Source organism: Stegodyphus dumicola, chromosome X2 (genome assembly GCF_044657685.1).
Source record: "Stegodyphus dumicola isolate Sdum_Otavi_A_Nest chromosome X2, ASM4465768v1".
Taxonomy (NCBI): Eukaryota; Metazoa; Arthropoda; class Arachnida; order Araneae; family Eresidae; genus Stegodyphus; species Stegodyphus dumicola.
In genome coordinates, this window is record NC_140781.1 from 94,093,917 (window position 1) to 94,121,245 (window position 27,329).

General features: G+C 29.8%; 1 protein-coding gene across 4 annotated transcripts in view; it reads right to left on the minus strand.

The window, feature by feature from the left end:
• Positions 1 to 12: 12 nt before the first annotated feature.
• LOC118188489 (oxysterol-binding protein-related protein 6-like) overlaps positions 13 to 27,329 on the minus strand; it is a 259,141-nt gene continuing 231,824 nt past the window's right edge. For all 4 annotated transcript variants that reach the window (XM_085810016.1, XM_085810015.1, XM_085810014.1 and 1 more), the window contains 6 exons: positions 23,510 to 23,588; positions 23,208 to 23,349; positions 14,094 to 14,238; positions 11,424 to 11,550; positions 11,188 to 11,310; positions 13 to 6,004 (listed from right to left, as the gene is read on the minus strand). In XM_085810016.1, the coding sequence (XP_085666142.1) occupies positions 5,893 to 6,004; positions 11,188 to 11,310; positions 11,424 to 11,550; positions 14,094 to 14,238; positions 23,208 to 23,349; positions 23,510 to 23,588 (728 nt within the window). In that variant the 3' untranslated portion in view covers positions 13 to 5,892. The remainder of the gene's footprint in view (positions 6,005 to 11,187; positions 11,311 to 11,423; positions 11,551 to 14,093; positions 14,239 to 23,207; positions 23,350 to 23,509; positions 23,589 to 27,329) is intronic.

The window sequence follows — 27,329 nt, forward strand, 5'->3', positions numbered from 1 at the left end:
AAACACTCCAGATCACATTAGAAAAGTTTAATGAACAGAATGTACAGCCTATTTATTGTCATATTAACATATGAATATGTATAATGAACATAAACTTTTAAAGAATTGTCTACATTTTCTATTCTGTATCATTTCTTTCTCATATGAGGTCAAAAATATTTAACATTACAGAATTAATTTTTACATAATGGACACAGTCTTCAGAACAGAAGAATAGGCAGTTTCATTTGTAGATTAACAGCAGCATTATATATTCTTTTAAATGCTTCATTGCTAGAATATAGAAATATCTGTACACACAAGAAAATAAAAAGGAAATAAATGTTTTGTATACATGCAGTATCACAGAAATTCATCTTGTGATTGTTATATTCATTTTAGCAGTATACAGCTAATAAAGTTTGAATAGAGTAAATAGTACTTAGCTTTACATTTCATTATCATAAAGCTTTCTAGAATTCAAGAATTTTATTACTTGTTAGGAAATGCTCTGTGATTGCATTGAGGAGAAGTACTGCATTTGTTGTGGGACTAAACATTTTAAATATTTATGATATTGAATTAAAAAGGTCTAGAGATACATTCTTAAATACCTTAAAAATTATTAGAAAAACATCTCATGAAAATAAAAAATGAACAGCTGAATTACCAACTATAAGTAACGTAGTTAAGTAATACAGATTAAGGGGACACACAGTACCCACTTGACCTCTTTTTTTTTTTTTTTTTACATTTTCCAACTTATGATGGAAAATTATACTTGTATTTTACAAAATTCAAATTCTGTTTGTAATGCCTTGTTTTAAAGTATTACTAAGCTGCTTGTCTAAATAAAATTTTAAATTACACCTAAAAATTGTTACATTATTAAATACTGATACTTTTGCACTTTTTTCTTGTACACTCCTTGAGATATAGTACATAAAATTATGAATAGTTTTCAGTGCTTGTTATTAAACAAAAACCCTTGCTCTCAACCCCAGTGAAGAAATGCAAAAACATCCATGTTGAAATATTAAAAAAAATGTGACAACAAAGGTTACTCTATGTTTGTCAAATAAAATGATAAGCATGCATCAAAAATATGAAATCACTATCTTAATTACAAACCTTAACATTTTTTAAACATGTATAGAAAAAATTGAAAAAGAAAAGTCACTTTAATAGAAAATCTGTCAGTTTTTATCAAATAAAGATATGAAATGTCTCACATATCTAAATTCAAAACAAAATATTTTGTTTTAAAATGTTTAAAAAATTCAAAAAAATTTTCTTTGATGACAGTTTTGGCTAAATTGCTGCTCTTTGTTGATGCACATTTGCATTATACTTTAAATAAGGAATTTGCAAACAGAATTTGGAAAAAAAAAAAAAAAAAGAGGCTGGTTTAAAAAAATTTAAATTATTTAACAAACCTTTTTTTTTATAAATTATAACTACATTTTTAAATATTGTGGATATTTTTGGATGCTTCTGTTATTGAATACAATGAAACTTTCTACTGTAGTTCATCAGAAAAAAATAAATTTTAAACTAGTTTGCAGAAAGAAAAGGATAGTAGTTAGAATATTTCAAAAAAATTAAGTATGAATGTTAATTTCCACTCTCAGTTTTATCAAAAGTATACTAAACGTGCCAAAAAAACCCTTTATCTTCATTATGAAAAAAGTTTTTAATATCTTAAAACATTTGAGAACTAAAAGTTAACTTCAAGGAAAATCATTTAGCTTACCACCTCCACTTCAAACTAGTCTATATAATTATTCCTTTCACTTCACTCTTGCCTTATGGCAGGAAGAAATAAAATAATTTGATATTCCATTAGGTTTATGACATTAGCAGATGGCAGCTATTTAAAAAAAATCTCTTTAAATGGCTGGCATCAAATATAAATAACCTAATAACTTTTGAATTGGTGAAGGTACAGCTTTGAGATTTTTCCTATGTATTTGAATGGGTTACAGCTAGAAACGTTAATTAAAGAAAAAACATTTTTTTTAGTACTAGGTCCCCTTAGAAGTTATCTGTATATTTTATACTTTTCATTTCTAATCAATTAACCATTTAATATGAAAATAAATAAATAACATTTTTAACATGTAAAACCTTAGCATGGATAAAACAAATCAGTAACTATTTTTTATAACATTCAGGAGCCATTGTTTCTTCTTATTATTAAGATGCTGACATTGTAACGTATGTTACTATCAAGTATACTCTAAAAATACAAATCAAGATGGTTACTCAAAAAAATCTATCCGAAACTTAAGTTCACTAAATGCAGAGTAAAAGTTAAAACATAGCTGTCAAGTCATTTTTTAAAAGCAATTTATACAGTAAGTAAAATATATTCCAATAACACTGCAAGGAGCAATGGCATTTGAAACTAAAAAAGCTGTTATATAATTATAAATCTATAACTTCAGCTTTAAATAATATTTTACTATTGTTATTTTTTATAATTTGCTTTTATTAAATTATATTTTTAAACCTGAAATAGAATAAGAATTCAATACACGATACAGGTGGAAGAAACCTGGATTAAAAAGCTCTCAAATCGAACATTTTGACTTAATTTCCAGTGTGTAGAATATCTAATTTAAGTCAAAAATAAAAATTTATTACAGAGATGTAAGCTTGTCAAAAAAATTGCTACAAACTGCATTAAATATGTTCATTTGTAATTTGCATTAAATTGAAAATGTGCTTGTATTACAAATAATAAATATGGCAGTTATATATCATGTTAGACATGAAGTTTCACCGGGGCAGAAAAGTTATATTATGAGTAATGTGTAAAGCAGGAGGAAAATATACATTTTTTGGGGGTAAAAAAATTCAAATATGTGAAAAAAAAAAGAACTGAAAAAATTTGAGAAAACAATGATGAACTAATTTAACATTATTATAGGAATATTTGTTCTTCCTTAATATTTGTTTTTTCTTTAACCACTTCACTATCTCACAAAAACTCAAATGTTTGCTGCTATTCTATTCATTCCTTCAAAGAAACTTTTTGCCACTGAAACTGGCCTGGGTTTAATGACAAAATCTCTCTCCATTCACCAAATGTCAAGGTGTACTTAGAAGTTAACACCAAATCAACTTGAATCGCCTACTTGTCACATGCAAGAATGTTGAATTATGTCACCCCACCCAGGAGAAAAAAATCTTGTGTTCCCTGGTTTCTTATCTAAAAATTAACAAAAATAATACCCTAAAGGCATGCTTTCAAACCAACAGTAGTCTCTTTGCAATTCCAGGTAAAAAGGTGGTAGAAGTGCATTCTAGTTTCCCATCTATTCATTTTGCATAATCCTGATAAAATCCCACTCTAAACACGGCATGACCAATTAGGCCATAAATCTCCTCTTTTTCATTTTCACTGTGTTCTGGGGAGTTTGAAAACAAGAAATGCCAAATCTTGAAGGTAGGGATCCTGGCCACATTTAATCCTAGAGTTGTCTCGTTTATGATGCCTGACAACTTTTCTAATCAACAAGTCTGTGACAGGGAAAACGGTAAAATGGCTAAAACAATGCCAGTATTATTCATGTAACAATTCGAATTTTGACCAACTTCATTGCTGTAACTGAAATTTTATTATTTCATGTATGGTTATTTCAGCCAAATGGGATGAAGCCATTTTATAAAACCTATGTATCAGGTTTACTTTCATAAAAGAAGGAACTCATTTTTTAAATTGTTATTTTGAATACACTTTTTTCTAAAGTAAGCTATAAAATTCCCTGTTTTTTTTTATACTTTTATTTATATGATATATAAAGATTTTTCTATATGATATATAAAAAAAAAAAGCTACACTTATAATTACAAAATCATTGTCAAGTTTTTGTTCAGTCAAAATCATTCATGTTTTGGGTAGAGATTTCCGAGTACACTATTTGGAATACAACAAACTGCTTTAACTTTTTCAAAAATTAAGCATGCCCTTCATTTTTAAGGAATAAAACAACTGAAACAGGTTGATTAGAAAAAGAAGAAAAGTCACTGGTTTTCAAACTGACCGTTTCAGTTAAGCAAAGCTTGGTTAAATTTAAAAAAAAGTTTAAATAGAGAGTGAATTTTATTTTATATTAGTCTTCACTTTTAAGTGTATATGAGCCAGCTTCCCTTAGAAAGACCTCCATGAAGGCATCCCTCCCCTTACGCAGATAGCCCTCAAGGCTTTGTCGTAATTAAATAACCTAACCTTCATATTTAAGATTTAGTTATTATGTCTGTAAGAATGGCTAAATCATAGAACCAGGTATGTTCAATAATTTCTTCATAAGTTTCGTTTTTGGAATTCTTCTACGAAATCTATTAATTTTAAAATTCTTCTATTAATTTAAAAATTCTTCTATGAAACTTTTGTAACAGAAGCTGGGATGGAACCCAAAGAGTTGAAATCTCCTGCATAAACTTTTTAAAATTGTACATTATTTATGCACATATAAGTATTATTTTGTCCAGCTACACTCTAAAATATATATTTTAGATTTATAGTTATTTAGTAAAAACAAAATTATTTGCAGCAAAAACCATAACTAGATGTATTTTTATAGATATAATCTAATAGATGTCAACAATTTAATATTTTTAAATGCATTAGTTGATATCAAATTAATCCTAATCTCAAATCTAAGCACCTAGACCGAATTGTGTTATACTAAAAAACTACTAATGGCATACATGAATACAGCTGCAAATTTCAAAATAAATCTGATTTAAATAAAAAGTTTGATTTTTCTGCAAAATTTAAACATTTTTCCTTTGCAGTTTCTGAAAATTGCCAAATAACAAAGCATTTAAAAAATTGTTCTAGTAATACTCAAGCATAACATTTTTATGGAATATTTGAAATGACTAATACAAGCCCATAAATAACTAGGATAAAGGTTCCTACTTATCACCATTAAAATATGTCACCTTTATAATATCAGTTGTATCTTGCAGAAAGGAGAGCATTTTATTTAAATAGCAGTACTTTTGAAGTAAAAAATCCATTTTTAAAACACTTAAACTATGTTTTGAATATATGTGGAACAAGTATATTCTGCATGTTTTATGTAATGAATAACTCTTATTTACATCTAATATAGTTTGTCATGCAAACATCTGAATTTCAGATGAGAATGAAGCTGGTTTATAAATATGCAACATAAATATGAACAATAACATACACATATTTCACTTTCGATATTCATCACAAGTATAAAGTAGATTTTCTACTTTGATCACATAATGCAGTTCCGTACATTTTAATAGGCATTCTCATACATAAAATTAAGTAAAATCTATGTTTAAAATAGCTAAAAGCAAAAACAGGATAAAAATAATTACATAACTACTGAACAACGATATTAAATAGAATAAAACTGAACAACAATATTAAATAGAGTATTTTAAATACTATATATAAATGAAAACAATGCACAGAGATTAAAAAAAAAAACTTTTCATAGTTAAATGTGCAATATATCACAAAATTTAAGGTTCAAATAATTAAGTACTGAAACAGAACTTGATTATTCAGAAATACTAGGTGTAAATCACAATCACCAAGATATGCTTGGAACTTTACAGCAAAAAAGAGGTGATATATGAAACTCAGAGGTGCAATTCCTTAAGTTTTCCATTATAACCAAAAGAGGTTTAACAAGTGCAGTCAACATATGTCCACGTATTATATATATATGTGTGTGTATAAACATGAACAGCAACTGAATCGATACAAATATGTACGTATAGATACAGATGTGTGTATATATACACACGCACACACAGATATATATGGTATGTAGATATATATTTACTTTTTTACTTACAAGCAAGTCTCAACTTGTCTTATGTAAAATAAGATTTTATAACATCTGAACAATGCTGTAGCTACCATAGTTTTTCAGGAAATGTTATATTACTAAAACCGGGATTTGCTCTTGTTTCCCAATACTTTCTAGTAAACATCCACTGTTCTTTTCCATCATCAAGATACACTTTCCTAAAAATATTTCAAATTCCAATAATTATGAAAAAATTTTAACAAACTTTTTAGATTTCTATAAACACAACATTTGATTACTAACATTAGATAAAAGAAAATGGAAGATAAATGAATACACAAAAAGTGCTATGAGATTTTAGTTTAGGATATTATGATGGTCCTTAATTTGCCTTAAAACTTTTCGGAAACAAAAAAATACAAGAATATAATGTCCTTTTCTTCACGTTTTAACTGTGTTGTTTCAGTGCTAGCTAAAAGTCTGCTAACAATAACTGTTTTATACTGACTGTAAATTTAAGCTTATACAAGAAATTTTTAAACAGATTGCATATTTTTAAAAATAAACTAGTTGTTAGACATCAAGACAGCCCTCTGAGGGTCCACCTCAGCGTGGTGGAGGGGCAGCAACAACCTCCGAAGGGAGGGTGGCTAACAGGCCCGCCACTGAGCTGTGGTCAGCTTCCCAACATGGGAACTTGAGCAGTCTTGGTGGTACACGACTATCTCTCACCATAAAGTGCCTGGCAGTGGGCACTCTAGTTGGGCAGGTGATGCTTCTAATGAGGTCGGATCAGGATACGGTGCGAGACACAACTCTTTTCGGTGATATTTAATTAATAGGTGAGGGCCGTGTATTCATTAATGTTAGATATCATGACACATGTATGAGATTAAATTACTTGAATGTGAAGACTCTTTAAAATGCAATATATAATTTAAATGAAATATTTCTTAAAATAGGGAGCTAACACTTTTTTTATAAAATATACAAAAAATGTTCGCACACACACCTTGAATGCATAACAATGAAATACATTTAAATTTTGTGAAAAATAAAACTTTGAAATTTTTCAAACATTTTTTAGAAACAAAAAATATTCTTCGATTGAATATTTTACATGCATAGTAATAGTTATTAACTGTATATGAAGAATGTCTCAAAAATGTGTAATCATTTTTAAATTCAAAATTAATATCACCTTTCTGTTTTTTACATTTTCTCCTTTCCCAAACTCAAAAAATACATACATGCATTTATTTAGATTCATATTATTTTTTAATAAAAGCAATTTCTTTGTATACATTAACTAAAATTTAATACTTACGTGCTAAGTAAAACACTGATCAAATTCCCTGAAAGCATGAAATTCACCTCTGCATTAGATCTTTCAATGGAAACAGAGGTTGTAAACACAGTCCAAATGTAGCAGAACTGACAATTAATCCCTTCTTTTTATAAACTGAGATTTATGAAGGTTGATAATATTTCTGTTATAGACATTAAAATCTCAAAGAGGAGGATTGGTAGTAATTCATAAAATGAATAATACTTCATCAATATGACCTTTGAAATTATTCACCACACTGACCAGCATCCAGCTTTCTTTCATGTATATTTATGAAATATAATATTTACGTATAATTTGGCAAAGCTTTCTTTAAAAAATTAATTTAACTTAGTTTGATACATAACAATGCCTGACTTCAGGATTTATATGACACTCATATAAATGTGTAATAAAGCATTGCATAATGCTTTTAGATTTATGTACCTGCATCATTCTCATTCAATTTATTGTGCTGTAATTATATTTTGAAAGCATTATGTTATTAGTGAACTGGATCAAACACTTGGAAATATTCAGTACAGATTTAATAAACTTGTTACTGTTTCATATTTCTTGGAACCTCACTACCATTCACATCATTACCAATGGCCAAATAAAAAAATATGATGAAGTCTTAATGCACCATACTACACTATGTATGGTACTATATAAATACAGTAATCTAGGTAAGGTTTTAGTACACAAGAACTGAACTAAATAATTTTAAAATTATATTTTATAAATAAATATTATAAGGATCAATAGACAGCTATGGTGAATAGTTTAAGGAAACAGGTTATTACACAACCAAATTAAATGAATCGTATAAAATGCAAGACTATCATGACACCAATTATGATGAATTTTCTGTAATTATTACCCATTTCTACTCTCTGTTACAGAATTATGGATGTGATAAAATTTGTTTTAAACTGATTAGGTATTACTAACTTGGTTAAATATAGCTGATAATAACTGGTTAATTCAGTTAAATATTACAGATAGCTCACCTTAAAGGTTTGACACCTCTACTTTCCACTGATATTTTATAACAAGAATGGTTACAAAATCATTTAAAATTGATTCCATTGTTTGGGAATAACCTGTAGAGTTAAATGTTGAAATTGACAAAAAACATTAAAAATTACCTTTAATTTCCAAACAATATTTCAGTTGAGTCTTTATGTTTAGCAATATCAAATTGCATTATTTTTCCAAGATTAGTAAACTATTAAGTGATTTAAATTGTAGCATGGATAAAACTTTTTAAAAATAAGTTATGAAGGACTAAAAGTCCTTACACAAACATCAAGCATTAAAAAATTAGTAAATACGAGGCACGAAGAAGGAATATAGATAGTAAATTCCAAAGACTTGATATAATACACCATAGATGAGGACAGAAAACTAATAATTGCACTTACGTCAATGATGCATTAGCCATAACAACAATATTATACTTAATAACATTTTATAGTGACTGAAATTTGATCAGACTTCTAATTTTATAGGTCATATGTTTTTCCCAGATTCAATGGATCAAAATATGGTATTGCTTTAGTTAATTATAAGACTAAAAAACTCTTAGAATCTACACTTTTCTACATTGAATGATGCCATTACTTTATTCTGACTTGCTCTGTAAGAACTTTATGGAAAACACACACAAATTTGATCTAGATGTAAAAAAATCCCATTTTTCCAAAACTGCTGTATATATATCATGACTCTTATAATATTTGGAATTTGCAGACAATTCTGCATTGAAGGGTGCCATTAGTTTATACTGACTTCAACAGTATGCGAGTGATTTAGCAAAAACTTGAGTATCCATAGCTTCCTCTACATGTGACAAAGTAAATTTTTTAATACTCATGCACTTTACAGAAATGCTGTATTTATACTGATAGATTTGTGATCATAGGCCTTTTTGCATCAAATGATACCATTAGTTTTATTCTAACAAGAAGAGTTAGCGAGAAATAAAAATAAATGAATTAAAAAAAAAAACCTAAGGAAAAAAAAACAAAGATGTCTACTCATTGTGAAAAATTCAATTTTAATACCATTTAAGAAATTAAGAGAAAATCTCCAAGTTTTTCAAATTCTACAAAATACATTATACAAATATTCAAACACCAAACTATTTAGATACACTTATGTTTGTGAAAAATGCAACACCATGAAGGAATAATCGGGAATGAATGAAATTTATTCCACAATGGTGGTACAAATAAACAATCAAATTTTTAAGACAAAGAAAAAAAAACATTGGAAATAAGTACTTCGTGCATCTGCCCCACTAAGCAGCAAGAGCCTGTACAAATCATGGCATTGAATTGGACAAGTTCTGAATGTAATCCTGGGGGATGGCATTCTGTTTGGCTTAATACCAAAGTTCACTCTTAGTGTATGCCCCATCAATTGTATGGGTGAGTTGCCGACCGATGAAATTCCAGACATGCTCAATGGAATAAGCAAGCCATGGAAGAAGTAAAACCTGTTGCACCAAGAAGGCTGATAAACATGTGCAAGGACATTATCTTGCTGAAATACAGTGCCTGGAATGCGTAGAAGAATGAGGAATACCTCTAGCTCCCAAACTTCCCTTATGTAGTGATCATTGTTAAGATTGCTTGCAGTATGCACGAGATGGGATTGACAATTATACCTAAGAGCTCCCCGTACCATGATGCAGTATGATGATAACACACTGTGGGAGCAGACATTCCCCTCCAAAATGTTTGATGCATCTTCTTCCATCATTGTACTCCAGATCATAGTGAGATTCATTGGAGAAAACAACCTGCTGCCACATGGCCCCCTACACACTGTGTTGCCGTGCGACAATGTAATCCTGCATAGAGGAACTCTTGCATGCAATTCATACTGCAGCAGATGGTCACGAACTGTGGAGCTAGACAACACAACACCTGTAGCCATGCTCCAACATTGTGCTAACACATGAGAGGATGCTGTACGATCCATCACAGCCATGCAGATGAAGTGTCTGTCATCCTGTGCCGTTATGCTATTGTATGCCCTAGTGCCAGGATTTCATCTTGTTTGGTTCTCCTCTGTCCGTTTGTTCCAAAGACACATCACTGTTGTGGCATTAGGCTGAGTGCAGGCTGCAGTTGCTTGGCACAAAAGTCCACCTTCTTGCATACTGATGATGTGGCCTCATTTGAACTCTTAGTTGTTAGCATGACACCCTCTGCTACTGATGAGACATAGTGACCATTAATTAAACATTCACTGCAGATAGAGGATGATAAACAGATTTCAATGCAAATTAACAGTTCTTTATACAAATGGAACAAGCGGCCAGTTCCCATTCCACGCATGCACAATTGCTTTGTAATTCTAATTATTTGAATGTCTTACCTCACTAAGTTTGGTTCAATTCGCATAATTCTTCATGGTGTTGAAATTTTCACAAACATATATTATGAACCCATAAAAATAGCCAAGAAAAAGGCAACAAACTTAATACAAATAATAACTAAAAAGATTCACTGCTGAAAGGATGGTTACCATATCTTTAAATATAAAAAGTAGGACACCGTAGTAAGGTGATCACATACTGAAATAAAAATAAGGGCATCATATCAACCACACCACTCCAAACTGAAAACATATTACAGATGAACATCCACAGAATGTAAGAAAAGCATTCATTTTCAAACATTTAAATTTAAGTCTAATATGCTGCATCTTTCACACCTGTTACCTAAATTATTACAATCTATCTATGCATAATAAATAAAGTTTGATAAACAAAAGGCTTAATAAACAGAGATGTAGGATATCAAGTCACGTTTTGAATTGACATGGTACTATGCCAATAGGCAAATTGTAACCTTTTGTTATTTTACTTAAAATATATATAACAGATAGGCAAATCATGTATTTAAACATCAGAATAAGGAAAGATTTTATGATATCTAACTTGAGCACAGAAGAGGGGGAAAAATCATTTTGTAAAGGAGATGCGACTACTCATTAATATAATCCAATTTTTCTTGAACTAAAATGTTTATTTTCAAAGGAAAAGAAAATACTTCTTACTTGAACCACATGGGAACATATTCTATTCCTAATTCTTCTCGCCGTTTTCTTCTGTCTCGCTGTGATTGTTCAATTTGTTGCTTACTAATTTCAGCTGCAGCAATATTACCTTCTTCTAATAACCTGTACAAAAATCCAGAATTTTGAAAGAAATAAGTAAGTAAAATATGTAAAAAAAAAACTAAGACAGTATTTGAATTTTTAATTCAGGATTTTAAAGTACATAATTTTTATACCGTTGATCGGGACGAAACCTTGTATCTGTAGGTGGCAGTAACTTTTCCAGTTCAGGATCCAGTTCATTAAGTTCTATAGCAAATCGTGTAAACCCATAATACAATTCATAATCTTCAGGCATTGTCCCTAGAAAATATGTCATTTCGACTAAAAACAGTGAAAATCTAGTCATACAAAAGCAAATAAAATTAAAATGTACACAGAAAGATATCTTTTGAAGCAGCTTTACCCACATCTCCGATCGTAACAGAGTGGAAGCTTTATCAAATAAATTACTGTGTAAACAGATTTCTGAAGCATGTAAGAAATCCAAATTGAAAACCACATTAGTGCAAGCAATAATTTTGGCTTCTGAAAAGAAACAACTTAAGTTTTTAACCCTTCTTCTAATTGTTTCTCACTGGGATCCAAAGTATAATTTTCGTTTTTTGAAAGCCAAAATTACTTATCACACTAATTCACCTTTTTGTAGAAACTTTGGAAATCCTTTGATGTTATTTATTTATAAAATACTGATTTAGTTCTTAATAACTGGCAACACTGTTCTTTTTAACTTTAAATGAATTTAATTTTACAGATCTAGCATCAGTTAAGAAAGCTTAGGTTTAGATGTTTTGACTATGGCAAATGCTTTATAAAAAAGTAGGTTTTATGCGTTTCTTTTTAATATTTTTATTTTAAACAAAATAATTAGAAACACAAAACTTTAGAAATTATCAACAATTTGTAGCAAGGCCATGGTTGTCTTCACTGCTAATGAATTTGAGATCATGGTTTGGTTTATTTGATAATGAAGAGGTACATGAGGGCTATCTGCTTGTTATTTATATAGACAAACAATGTTTCTACATTTTCTAGTACACTTAGTCATTCCTTTGATAATTCAGAACTCTTTTTACTGCTTCTTTCTTCCTTAATGTTGTGCAAGATGATGTAGTTATCATAAAATCTGGCAACCTTGGCTACTCACATAATTTAATCATGCTTTGTGATAACTTCCATTTTCACTTCTGCATTTATTTCCTTCTTCTTATTGCTTTTGTTTTCATATGCTTTTTTCTTAGGGACCAATTTTACAGTACATTTACTAAACAGTTGGTACTTTCTGTTTAACTGACTAACCCTGGCCCTCATCACTACATAATGTGTTGTGCTGACAAAATAGGTAACTCAGACTGTTGTGAAAATACATTTATATGGCAACCCAGGTAAACCAGGTATCGGTTGCAAGTGCATTAAAGCATAGGATTCATCATTTGAAATTCAATGGTTATGTTTATAGTGCATGGTAGTTTTGATTCAGTGTATATATTTCTTTTTCCTTGCACAGAATCATAATGATAGCATGGAGTTTGCTATTAAGGAAAGAGAAAGTGATGCATTTCTTTTGAAATATGGCAGTTTGCCTAACAGTAGCAGATGCAGAAATTCTAATTCCATAAAGTTCTACTTCGTAAATAATCGAATTTGTAAGTGATACCAGAACTGAAAAACATCATCACATTCACAGTTATCAGGATCTGTTTTTTGGGATGAATACTTTTGTTCTGAAGTGCTTCTTTTTATTATTATTCTTTATGTAATAAAATGCATACAAAATGACACATTTAAACAGCTTTTGTTGTCTCCGATGTAACACAATTACAGTTAATGTATAGCTTGAAAGTAACATATCAGCTGATCTTAGGTGATTGTAATGATAACTTTAACTGAATATATGCAATTATATGTTGTTTTTTCAAGCGAAAACAGATTACTGTGCATACAGACAGCAGTGCCAGATTGCTCTGTGATTACAAGAATTCTACAAATCTCTTATATAAGTTAAAATAGATACAGACAGAAGACTATAGAAAAGCTAAATGTTTTATTATGGTTGTTAACTGCAATTTTAATTTTTTAATTAGTTGTTGTTTTGTGTAATTTTAGTGGGCTATCATTTTTTTAAAATGGCTGTTTTTTCCTTCAGTTGGCTAAAAATTAGTCACCAATGATTGGAAACTTTTTGCGAGGGTACGGCAGGCAATCGGAAGGTACCGAACAATCATTACCCTTAAAAGCATTAAAAAAAAAGATGTGTGTGCAGAGATGTTGTCATAATGCTTACAGTTATCATGTAGTCAATCACAATGCTACATTATTCATAATAAGAGTGGGGCATGCTAATTAAGAACGAACAAAGTAAACGATTTCCTACAGTCCCACTGGAACAGACAGTAAAACCATCAGCTTCATAGCAATCATATGATCTCATTGCTGGACATGAGTCATTTATCAAGCTAAAGTTCATAAAAAATATTTGTCCCTTTTTCAAAATACTTAGAATACAAGGTTACTGTATATGAATTAATTATTTAATTAATGTATATGAATTACCAGGTACCTGAATTTCATTTGTCACCTTCTGTGTATATTGCATTCTGAAGAAACAAATTGTTAGGAATTTAGAATTTAAAGGAATTTTTACATTCTAAGAGAAGAATGAAAAACTCATGACACTCATATTTTAAGTCAATGTTCATGAAAAGAATACCATGACACTGTCTGTCAAACTATATAACTTTTGCTTTTCAAGTATCTGTATAAACGTATTTATAAGCTATAATGTACAACAAAACAACAAGCTAAGACCCCTACAACATCTTGCGGAAATGTCAAAATAAACATACCTGGCCTCCAAATACATTTAACAGTTGGTGCTACTCCACAATATAGGGCCTCAGTCCATTTACCAAATAGATTGTGTACAACTTTACCATCCCGAGAGAAAACAGCTCCAAAAACTTCATGGCGTTTACTTGACCAATAACTTGCCTAAGAAAAATTCAGTTGAGGTTTTCAAAATTATGTATGGAAAGAAAAGTCATACAAAAACATAAAATTAGAATTCCTGAAATCAGGATATAATTAGAATAAAATTATGATTATATATGTAAGAAATGGATAATATATGAAAGCAAAAGTGAGACATAAGTTACAAAGTGATTACTTTATTGCTACAGTTTTAGAAACAAACATGAATATTAAAAAGAAGAAATCAGCATTAAAAAGTAATCTTTCACTAGTTAAAAAAATAAAGGAGGAAGCTAACATTCAAACAGCTGAACATTCAGAAATAAGGAAAATGAGTCAACTATAAAAAGTCTAAGCATTCAAAGACAACAGCACTACTTCTTATATTGTTGTTTACATCATAGTATAGTTTTAAAAGCTTTAGTGCTTTTCCATGTTATTTTTAAATAGGAGGAGAGTCTCAATTTAGTTTTTGTAGTATGGGCAATTCAGCATCTTCTTCTCTACTTGTGAACTTCCATCAAACTCTGGCATAACAATCTCATAGAAAGTCTAAAACAGTTTTTAGAAAACAAACTGTTAGAATCAGATGCTTCTAAATTTATGAATTTATTAGTAAAATCAAATTAATAATTCCTTCCTCAAATATTTTACAGAATACCAAATTTTGCGTTAGTTTTTCATTACCTACAGAGTTCTCTCCTTCTTTGATAATGAAAAATATGTTATAAATGTTGTTTCTACTTTCTCCAGCAGTTTTATTAAACGTTATTACTATTGAACTGATGTACACTTGATATCTTGCTATAAATGTTTCAAGTCCAGGCCTCAAGTGTTTTAATATGAAAAAGAACTTCAACAACTCTATTTCTGAATTAATATGGCACCTAAATAAGAAATAGAAATTTAGAAGAATTATGAAAAATGTTGAAATGGAAGCTAACAGAGTGCACAAGATCATGGATAACTAGAAAAAGTTAGCTCTATAAGAAATTTTATAATGAAAGCAACTAATTATATATAATAAAGTTTACTAATTATAATAAAGCAACTAATAATAAAGTTTTAAAACAACTTATTGCAATATATGATGCTAAAACTTTAAACAGCTCTTTCCAATCTATAATACTAAAATAGTTTCTTTTTATTTGGTAACTTTTCCAATGCCCTCCTACAAAAGTGGTACTATAGATAAGTTTTGTAGTCTTCTGCAAAAATGCTTCACACTGTTCACACTCTTGTCCCCAACAAAAATTGTTTAGAGAGCAAAAGAAGTAGCATTCTGCTGCAGCATTCAATATCTAGTGAATAAAGAAAAGTGGTAAAAGTTTCAATCCAAACTCCTGTAATTGTGGATCTTGGAGGTTTGCCTGGATTTAAACAGACTTATTATGTTTCATCATGAAATTCAGATGCATTCTACCATACAATGTTTAAAAACTACTAATCCAATATTCACTGGCAGCCCATCTCCAACACATGGTACCAAGTGTATAAATTTACTAACATCCCATGATATGAATTCACTTATCCAAAAACCTATAACTCCAGACTATTTTGCTAAACTTGATATAATAATTTTTAAGTCATTCTTGTTGTATTTCAAAGGTCCTCGCTTCTTAGTTCCTGAGATCTTTATCAATTTTTGTTCTTCGAGTTGAATTTCACCTTTATTAAAGTGCAGAAACTAACATTGCCATGTGCATGCATTCTGATAAAGCATTACTGCCATATATGCCTTGCGATCTTCAGCATGCTTCTGCCATAATCGTGATCATAATAAACCATTCGATCATGTTCATACTAATATGCTGCTTTTGTACTAATATGTTGACTAATATGCTGCTTTTGTACCTTCATTTCCTTTCTCCCAATTTTTATTCAGAAATAACATGCAACAACTATACCAACACCTTTTAATAACAGACAGAGCACACAGATTAATGAATACAGGCCAAAAATTTGCAAGGTCAAATGTGCTACCATAACAATAACTTTAAAAAGTTTCCATATACCCAATATTTTTAAGAACGTCCAAAGGAACTGCTTTTAAGTAAACTGTCATCTGAGAATAGGAATTGGATATAAGTGTGCAAAATATGACAAGCAGGTTTATTTCCTTATGTGCTTTTGTCATTTACTTATTAGATTATTATTTATTTCTACAGCTATTTGTAATACGATTATTTTAGTCATTAAAAAGTATTAAATGAACTATGATATTCCAAGTACATTTAGTCAAAGGTGAACTACGAAAATTTTAACAAAAAACTTGCTTTTATGTTAAAAAAAAAAACAAAATATTTAATTCTAATTACAGGGTTACCACTCACAGGAGAACAAAATTCCCTGATTTTTCCAGGTGTATTTTAAGAAAATTCCAGTCTATCCGTATAATGCACGTTGGCTGTGCTAAGAGGTAAATTAATTATGGTATTACTCGAAAACACAAAAATTTGCCAGTTACATATGACTTATATATAAATCCCCAAAGCATTATTATTATAACCATAATAGGAGTTGTTTTCCCCACTGAAGATTGAGATTAGAATTGAAATCTGGATAAAAAAAAAATGTCTTTTTTTTTTTTTTTTCAAAAATTTTGCAATTAAACGAAAGAAGGAAATCTATTTAATGATATTATAAAATAAATTCAGGTATTTTATATTTATTTAGCAGCATACATAAGCAAAAAATATGTGCATACATAAGCAAAAAATATGTGCAGATGGTATGTCATCATATTGCTAGAATTAAGCCAGAGAAAATTTCCTGAAATTTGGAAGTATTATTTACTAATAATAATTAATTTAGAGAAAAGAAGCAACATTAAATAATACGAATAAAATAAAGATAATTACTTAAAAACTGAATTAGAATAATCAAGGATATTTTAGTGAATATAATTATATTAAATGGTTAGCCTAGACGACCGATTACTATTTTTTATTTTGTTGCAAAATGGCAAATAAGGCATTTATTAAAAAAAAAAAAAAAGACTTAAAAGATTTTGTGGTAAAATCCTTGTATAGGGTACGATTTTGAAAACTGTCACCAACACCAAAATGACCCGTTTACTGCTCATCATAATGTCGCCAAATCCTCTGTGTACTGTACATTAAAAAGAAAAGAAAAAAAAAGGGTTTAGAAGATTTTGCAGTAAAATCCTAGTGTACTCTAAGGCATTGGCACTATTTTGAAAATTGTTGCTAACACTGAAATGACCCGTTTACAGCTCATTATAATGTCGCCAAATCCTGTGTGTACCATACATGGAGGTTAGAATAAAATACATGGAGGTTATTCTAACCAAAGAACGTCTATGTAAAGAAGGAAAGGTTCCATAGACGTAATGCTATTGCCCTGCTAGAAAGCGGAGGGAATATTTACACAAAATAACTAATCCATTAATTAATTTACTTGCACAAAAAACTATTTTCTTTCCCTTTAAAATTTAAAGAAATTTTAAACGATATTCATTTTATAAACTCTTGATAACGTGACTTTCGAACTTCGACACCGGCTTTGAGTTTTGGCAACAGATATTTCCCAGCATGCAGGTTCTTTAGAAGTTTCCCCCTATGTTGGAACGGAGCCACTCCTGTTGCAGAGAAGTTTTCCTTCTTGACAATACATATTCTTTGATTCTAACCTCCACGGTACTGTATACTAAGATTAAAGCAATTTTGTTTTAAATGAAAATAAGCATTTTGTTTAGTTCAACACGCACTGCGCATGCGATTCTTGGAGGTCACTGTAAACCAAAAGTTGCTGGAAACTTGCTTTGCCCTTCTAAAAGACAATCTAATTGGAGCTGCGAAAATTGGCTCTATGGCAGCTGCCCGAATGACACTCACACAATACACAATTCGCCAAAAAAGTGATCGCTTCCAACGTTGGCACAAAATTTGCTTTTTTAGGGGGGGATCACCATATGAAATTGCCTGACTTTTCAGATTTTGACTAAAACATTTAAATTCCCTGACTTTTCATTGAATTTTTTTGGTCGATTTTCGAATTCCCTGATTTTTCCGGTTTTCCAGGTAGCATGGCAACCCTGTAATTAAATGTTTCAATTCTTACAAAAACAGAAAATATAAATAACTTTATATGAAGAATCACAAAATGTCACAGAAATTACATGAAGTAAATTTAATTATGCGGCACAATTTATGCTAAAAGCTGTCATTCATATATTACTTTTTCCTCCTTTCTGGTCAGTTGACCTTCTAGGATGTTCTAAGGCGAAACAGCGATTTTTCAAGAAAGTTTGTACATAAAGTTTTAGGATTAAATTATCCTAAAGGCTTTCTTCTTAAAAAAAACTCAATACAAAGATCTTATGAAAATACTGTTCTTCAAGCTGAAACCTTGTTCAACTTCAGCACTGTTATTAGTTAGCCTCCAAAACGACTACCTCTAAATTAATGGAAATTTTGTTATACAGTTTTCTTCCATTTCAATGAAATGCTACAAATCATTTAAATTTATTTCATTGCTTTACCACAAAATTTAAGGCTTCTATCCTTCTTTTCTTGTTCTGCCAGCTACAGAAAATGATATTTTCCAGCTCCTATTTAAATTTTAGGTTATGTACCTTTTAAACAATATGTTTTGTACAAATTTGCCTCTTGTGCTTTTTACTTGGATATGTGTGCTGAACATATGCTAAAAGAGAATATTAAAATAGGCAATGATTAGAAAAGCTCTTGATCTTGCATTAATTATAATTTCACAGCTTGGCTATATATATATATGTGGGATTTTAAATCCATAGCTTAATATTTTAATATTTTTCCTCGCGCACTGTCTAAATTTTAGCTGTTGACTGCACGAGTGAAACTGATAGAATTCTCGCTACTTTGTTTTATGAGAGGAGATGTAAGATGATGTAGATGTTGTATTAATAGATGAACTATATTACAGATGTATTAATGTTTTATTAAATGTGTTTTGTTTGAACATGAATTGTGATTGCCAAACTAAAGAACCCACAAAATTGGTGTCAGAATCGGGATCAAATTACAAGCAACAAATAGAGGAATATGGAGCAATATTGGATGACAGAAGGAATATTTCTGTTAATAGTGAAATTGATGCATCAACAGCTCGAATTTTCAACGACTTTTCTTTTGCTGCTCTTAATGAAGATCATGAGCTAAAACAAAATATTAGTAAGTCATCAGTTCAATTTCTGTTTCCACAGTTTTCAAATATGTATATAAATTTTTATGATATTGAAAGTTTGATTTCTAAATTTGATGGTAATGCTTATAATTCGGTTGACAAATTCATTAAAAACTTTGAGGATGTATCTAATTTGTTTAAACTAAATGAATTACAGAAACTGATATTTGCCAAAAGATCTTTAACTGGCACAGCAAAATTATTTATTGAAAGTGAAACGAAAATTAATTCGTGGAATGCAGTTAAGACTTTATTAGTAAATGAATATGGTGTTCAGTATAACTCTGCTCAGTTACATGAATTACGTAAAATTCAAGGAAAAGAATCCCTATATGAATATTTTTTGGTAATTAAAAATATGTGTTCTAAAGGTAATATTGAAAACGCCATTTTAATTGAATATGTTATTAATGGTATAAATGATTCTACATTTAATAAAGCTATTCTTTATGGTTGTAAAACTTAAGATATATGAAAAAATTAAATTAGATAATGTTAAAAATAAATCCGTTAAGCCTAATTTTAAAACCAGAAGCGACCATTTTGAAAGTGAAATAAAAACAAATATTCATTACTATAACTGCGGAGATCTTGGTCACGGGGAGAATTTTTGTAAAAATAAGAGCAAGGGAAAAAAAAATGCTTTCGTTGTAATTTATTTGGACACGTAGCCACAGAATGTACAAAAAATAAGACGAATATAACTTGCCAGAGTGAATCATATATTTGTAAAGAAGCAGTTAAATGATATGCATAAAACTGTATCGATAGATAATGTAGAAGTAAAAGCTCTGATTGATACAGGAAGTGATATAAATATAGTATCGGAAAATATTTATAAAAAAATTGGTTCACCTAATATTAATTCTTTCGATTTGATTCTAGTAGGCTTTGGTAACAATAAAGTAAAACCTATTGGTTATTTTAAAGCTTCCATACAAATTGATGACTGCGAAATTAAATTAAATATTTATGTTGTGCCTGAAGGAACAATGAAAGAAAATGCTGTTATTGGAAATGAATTGCTTTCGCAAATGGAAATTATTATAGACAAGAACGGCATATCTATGAAAGTAGCAGAAGATGAAAAGGAAGACGAAAATTAATCGAATTTAATGTATATAAGTGTTGATCAAGAAAACAGATTAGATAATTGTTCGGATATTAATAAAGCATGTACGTCCAAAGTAAAACACTTAATTGAAAATCATATTCCTAATAATACTGAAAACCCTATAAAAGAAACACACGTAGTTGAAGATGAATTAAAGGTAGAGGAGTCTCAGGAAGAAAAAATGTTAAGAGTGGGAAAGGAAAATTGCAAAATGTAAAGGAAGAGAAGAACTCCATTTCTAAAGGAAGAAGAAAAAACCCACCTAAGAATGTTCAGCAAGTCAAAAAGAGTAATGAATAAATAAAAAATTAATGATTCCAAAAAACAGACTTCAGGACCAAAAAGTTCTAGGAAAAGAAATTCAGAATTTAAGAAACTGGTTGAAGATAATTCTGATGAAACAGGAATATCAACAATAAGAAAGAGCAAACAGCAAGTGAAATTTCCACCTAAAGAACTGGATCCTGATATGTCTGAAAAAGTTAAGGGAACACAAGTCAAAAGAAAATCTACTAATACCAAAATGCATGTTAGTTTAAAAGATGACCAACCTATTTCTTTGAGACCCAGACATTTACCAATTACAGGTAAAGAACAACTAAAGCAGGTAAAAGCTATTTTACAAATGGATTTAGATGCTCCTGAACAACACGTTAGATCTTTGGAAAGAAAAGTTTCTGTATCAGAACAGACTGTAGAAATATTACAGCAACAACTATTAAAAGCCAAGAATGAGGCAGAAGCTGCAAAATTTCAGAGGAGAACCAAAGATAAAATCCTGTCTGAGAAAGAAAATGAAGTTCAAACTATTAAATTGAACATGCAAGAAATTCTAGCTTTAGAAAAAGATTGCATGAGGGAAATTATGAAGAAGAGATTATTTGTTAACAAGAACTTGCAAAAAATGCGAAGAAACAAATATTTAAAGTACAAGTGTGTGTGTATTTAATTATGGCAAAGCACACTAGGGCTATCTGCCTAAGGGGAGAGATGCCTTCGTGGAGGACTTTCTAAGGGAAACTGGCTCGTATACACGTTACACATGGGGAAAACCACGAAAACACCCATGCAGCCAGCCCGTTCGCGGGATTCGAACCTCGGACCGAACTACCAGTGTTCAGCGACTTTACCGCTCGGCCGCTGGTGGGCCATTTAAAGTACAAGAACGAAATAAGAAAAACATATAACACATATAACCTTCGAAGACGTTCTTCAAAATTTTGAAACTAATGATTTAGTAGCAATCAAAACAACTCAATTTGAACCAAACCTTAAGTTAAAATCAAAGTATTTAGCCTCGTCTAAGATTGTCAAAATAAAGAATAATGTCTCCTATGATGTTGTAAAAGAAGAAGATTATGAAGGACCCACAAAAAACAACTACATGCGCTGAATACATAAAACCATGGACCCAAGCAGAAGAAGATGTATAAAATAGTACTGACTATGACGTTTTAAACCTGGAGTGATATGACTGATAACCGAACTATGATTTTTCACCTAACAATGGCTTTTATTTCAGTTAATTTTATTTTAAGATGAAATGAGCGTTTCAAAAAATGTTAAAGACTGAAGATACTTTTTGATTTAGATGAAATTTCTGAAAAATAGAAGGGACTGTTGACGATGTTATTGTTGCGAAGATGAAGGACAATTAAGATGTTTCCTTTCAATTTTGTCCTTAGCACACAATCTTACCCTCTTCCTTCGTATTTCGTTTCAGGTTTTGGCTTATTCTTGATGATGGTTCTTTTACTGAAGACAACGATGATGTAAGCTGACCAATGATTTATGATGTCAAGAGTAGAATAATGTCGTCAAGCAAGAGTAGAATAATGTCGTCGAGGTCGACGCATAGCAGGAAGGATGTGGGATTTTAAATCCATAGCTTAATATTTTTCCTCACGCACTGTCTAAATTTTAGCTGTTGACTGCACGAGTGAAATTGATAGAATTCTCGCCACTTTGTTTTATGAGAGGAGATGTAAGATGATATAGATGTTGTATTAATAGATGTAAGATGATATAGATGTTGTATTAATAGATGTAAGATGATATAGGTGTTGTATTAATAGATGAACTATATTATAGATGTATTAATGTTTCATTAAATGTGTTTTGTTTGAACATTAATTGTGATTGCCAAACTAAAGAACCCATATATATATATATATATACATATAGTAAAATAGAGTTGAAGAGAAAATAAATATAAAAAATTACTTCCTAAATTAAAAAATTAAAAATTTTGTACAGCTGTTTACAGTTGTTCTGTGGTCCTATTAAATGTAAGTAAAATAATTTCCTTGTAAAAATTACATTTATAGACAATATTTGCTTTAAATGAATAGTGCATACAGTAAAATTAAAATAACAACAATGAAACGAACTTGATCGCTATTAAAATAAATAACTAAATAAAGGGGAAAATACTCCATTAACTTTAGATTAAGAATTCTTCAAAGCAAATGTCCATTAATCTTAAACAAAATTAACACAGAAGAAACTGTGCAAATTTGTATCAATAAGTTACTATAAAAATGCTTTATAACAAAATACATATTGACTTAATAATTTTATTTCAATATATAAATAAAAAATTCTAAAAAAACTTCATATTTTAAAACAAAAAACTAAGAGTATAACATAATTCATCAGTAAAGAAAATGGCGATAAAAATAAACTTTACTTTAACAAAGGTAAGCTTGCATGTTGCATCACCATTTTCTTCTGTAATCAACATTTCTCCATACTGATCAGCCCATCGCTGACCACTGAATAAATTATGAACACATGTTGTTACTTTGTTCCACTGATAATGATCATTTGTTCTAGCAAAATAAATATAATTAATATAAAACTTAATTGAATCTTTTACATAGAGCATTGTCAAGTAAAAGGTCCTGTTTTATAAAGTCATGATAAACCAGTACTTTTTTTGTGCAAAAATTATTGTTAAGAAAAAATAAACTTTTTATTGAAAAAGCTTACTTTGGTAAGTAAACATGTATTGTCCCCAATGGCAAAATCTCCATCGACTTGCCCCAAAATTTTGTTTTAATACGCATATCTAAATTCAGAAAACATTTTATAATTTTATAAATCACAAATAATATGATACATAACATATTCAACTGTCACGTAGCAAGTAAGATATATAAAAAGTGTTCTCAGTACTACATAACTGTAGAGTATTCACAGTCAACACATAAATGCATTTCATACACAGACAGACTTATCTCAGGCACTTGTTTTACAACTAAAATCTTAAATAAGATATACAAAAAGAAAGATTAAATAGGTATTTAAAATTGCACCAATATTTAAAGGAGGAAAAGAAACCATGTATAATTATTTTTCTTTATTCTTAAAAAATGTTTTGAAATGTAAAATCGCACACAAAAATAAAATCATCTGCAACATTTAAAAAATAATAACAAATCATAAAGGGAAAGGTTATTATAGTTTGAAGGGATAAGTGTACTGAATAACTGCAAGTCAGATTTCATTGTATTTTCACAAAAAATATTAGCAAATAAAATTGTCACGAACATGCAACTGTAAATCCAGGCAGCCCTCAACTTTTTGCACACTTCACTGATTCACTTCACTTCACATTTTTAAAAATTCCATTTTTTAAAGATTCTTGTCTATATAACAAAAATTGTGACTTAAAATTGAGTCAGGCAGGAAATCCCAAAGCAGCGAAAGGAGAAAAATAAAGAATTGCTCCCAGTCTTTCGAAAATGAAATAAAAAAAGCTTGGGTTACTACATAAATACTTAAAGATTGGTTCACTTTTCAATTTGTGCCGGCAGTTAAGCAATCTTGTAAAGACAAAAATTTACAATTTAAAGCATTATTATTCTTAGATAATGCTCCAATGCATCCAAAATCAACTGCAGAATTTATAGCCGGATATCAATCCTGCAATTTTTCCTCCCAATACTACCTGCCTTATACAGCATATGGATCAAACAGTGAATTAAATGATATCATATACAGACAATCATGAACTAGGCTACCATGGCAACTTGCAAGAAAAGTGGACCTATATTACGAGGTGTTTGCAAGAGCTATAATATATAAAACACAAAAACTATGTTGGACACTTGCAGGCTAAAATAAAAGGTTCTTGGAAACAATTATACCCTGAAATGATGAGGGATTTTATAAATTTAAGAGAAACTTGGATAGCTGTTACAAATGAAATAGTTAGCTTAATGAATGAGCTGAACTTGGACATCAAGAACAAAGATGTTAATGAGTTGATTGAATTTCACTCAGTACCTTTATCAGACGAATACTTAATTGAGCAACAAGTACTAAATGAAATACACAGTGAAAGGGAGGAAGAAGATGCTGATAGAATGAGCAACAATTTGACAATAAAAATATATTCATAAATAAATATTTTAAAATACAATTTTTAATGTTTTTTTAATATCTTTCTACTTTTGAACATTCAACATTTACATACATTTTCAGGAACCAACTATGTATGAAAGCTGAGAGCTGCCTGAAAGCTAATAAAATAAACTAAAAATGTGTCATCAAATAAGCACAAAAAATATACAGAATAAAAACTATATATTGGAAATTAAAGTTTGATCTTGCATATGACATTAATACTTTCATGAAATAAAAAACACATTTTAAATAACAATATCTAATAATATTTATAATTTAACAATAATTTTAAATAATGAAATCTATATTAGTTCTCTTATGACACCGTAATTTTTGATTAGTTGACTTTATTCTGCTAGTTTACATGCAGCAAGTTAAGTGATTGCACCAAGTTAAGCGACTGAATTAACATTCCTCATAAAGAACTCACCATTTTTGAATACTTATCTCTTTATATTTCATTAAGTGCTGAATCAACACTTAAACACTTCTCCATTAAAACTTAAACACTTCTCCATTCTGGTTTGAACTTCTCCATTATGTATGAATTATTAAATCATTGTTAATTAACAGTTACAAGGTTATGCAAATTTTTCTGTATTCAAAATTTATCATATTATTATCTAATTCTGATAACTTTAAAAATTGTTTTGCACGCAAGGAAGCAATATTTTATTTAGCAAAATTTTGAGGACTACTTGCATAATGAGGAAATGGAGTCAGGGAGGATATTCTTAGAGAAACTTATTTGTATTTAGATTAAACATGAGGAAAACCATGAATACAGGCAGCCATTCTTATGCTGTGGTTTGAAATGGGAGCGTAACCAATATAATCAAAGATCTTATCTATTCTACCACTGTGGCTTTTTTCCCTGAGGAAAATCTGGAAAAACAGTTTTCAAGCTTAATCATATCTGTTTAAAATCTAACAAGCTTTGTTTAACCCCACAAACTAAAAATACTGCACACTGGTTATCACATTATTTTTTGTACTAAGTCTTCAATGATTTTACTTCAAAATCACTTTCAATAGTACTTATTACAAAATTTAACATGCAGATTTTTGTGCTTTTGCCAGAGAAAATTTTGTTAAATAGGTAAGATAAATATTTTGCTATTCCAATGGGGTAATTTGTTTATTTATTACAGCTAAGTATTTAAAAAGCCTATCTAGCTTGGGAGAGAGACATTCGGGGGAGGACTTTCTTAAGGAAACTTTCTCATATGGAAATAAACCCCACAAAAATTTCCATACAGCTAGGCTATTAAACTGCAAACAAAACTCGAAATAACTGTTAAAGTTCAATGCATTTATCCACTTGGTAGTTGTATTTCTAATAAAAAGCTTAATTAAAGAACTGTTCCCTTTTGCTAACTGCAATTGAAAAGTGCTATATAATGCTGCTGCTGTCATGTAGGAGGTGGTAAAAATCGCCATTCGCTGGTAATGTGTGCACTGGTCACAGATCATCAGTTCTGCAGATGAAAGTTATAATATTATAAGGGAACAGAAGGAAACCATTTATGCAATGGACAATGATGGTAGGAAGACTCACAGTATGTTGCACAGCACAGAGTTGCCTCAAATTAGACTCAATTAATCGTTGAAAATATATATGCCGACTTTGTTTTGCACTACATAGGTCACTGAGCATCAAAACTAGATACTGAGAGCTGGAAGAACTGCATTATGTTGGATGCAACTCGTCTACTTTTGCTCTGTGTGGTTAAAAGTAGGTCCAATTACTAATAAAAGAAAAATGTAATTTTCTACCACGAATTTTAATGTCAATGCAGTCCAGCTACTTTCTTTTAGGGTAATGACTTTCTCACAGGAACTGTTTTTTTTTTTTTTTTTTTTTTTTTTTTTTTTTTTTTTTTTTTTCTACAGAATAATATGTTTTACTACATTACTTCATACACTCAGGAATGGCTTGATGAACACCAAAAATTCCAAATACTACTTTGATTTCCTGATTTCTCAGATATCAGTGCAATTGAATATTTTTGGGATGTACTGAAATGGCAAATCTAATGAGTCTCACATAACTTTATAAAAGAAGTGGGTTAAATTTCTGTTACTAACATACTAGTAAGTACAGTAATCCTTAAGATTTTCAAAATTTTTAAAAAGTGTGCAGCTAACCATTTTTACTGTTCAAGTTGTCAACACTTAAAATTAACTAAAATATCAGTTTTGTAGAAAATTCCTGTTATTTTGTTAGGTACTATTATCACAAAATCTTGGTAATGACAGTTTCACAAAAAGAAGAACATTTCTGTATTACTAACTAATGGAAAAATATTCACAGAATAGTATTACATTTATGTACTTAAATACATAAAATCAAGCACACAAAGGGAAAATATTATTAAAGATCAAACTAAATTAAGATGAC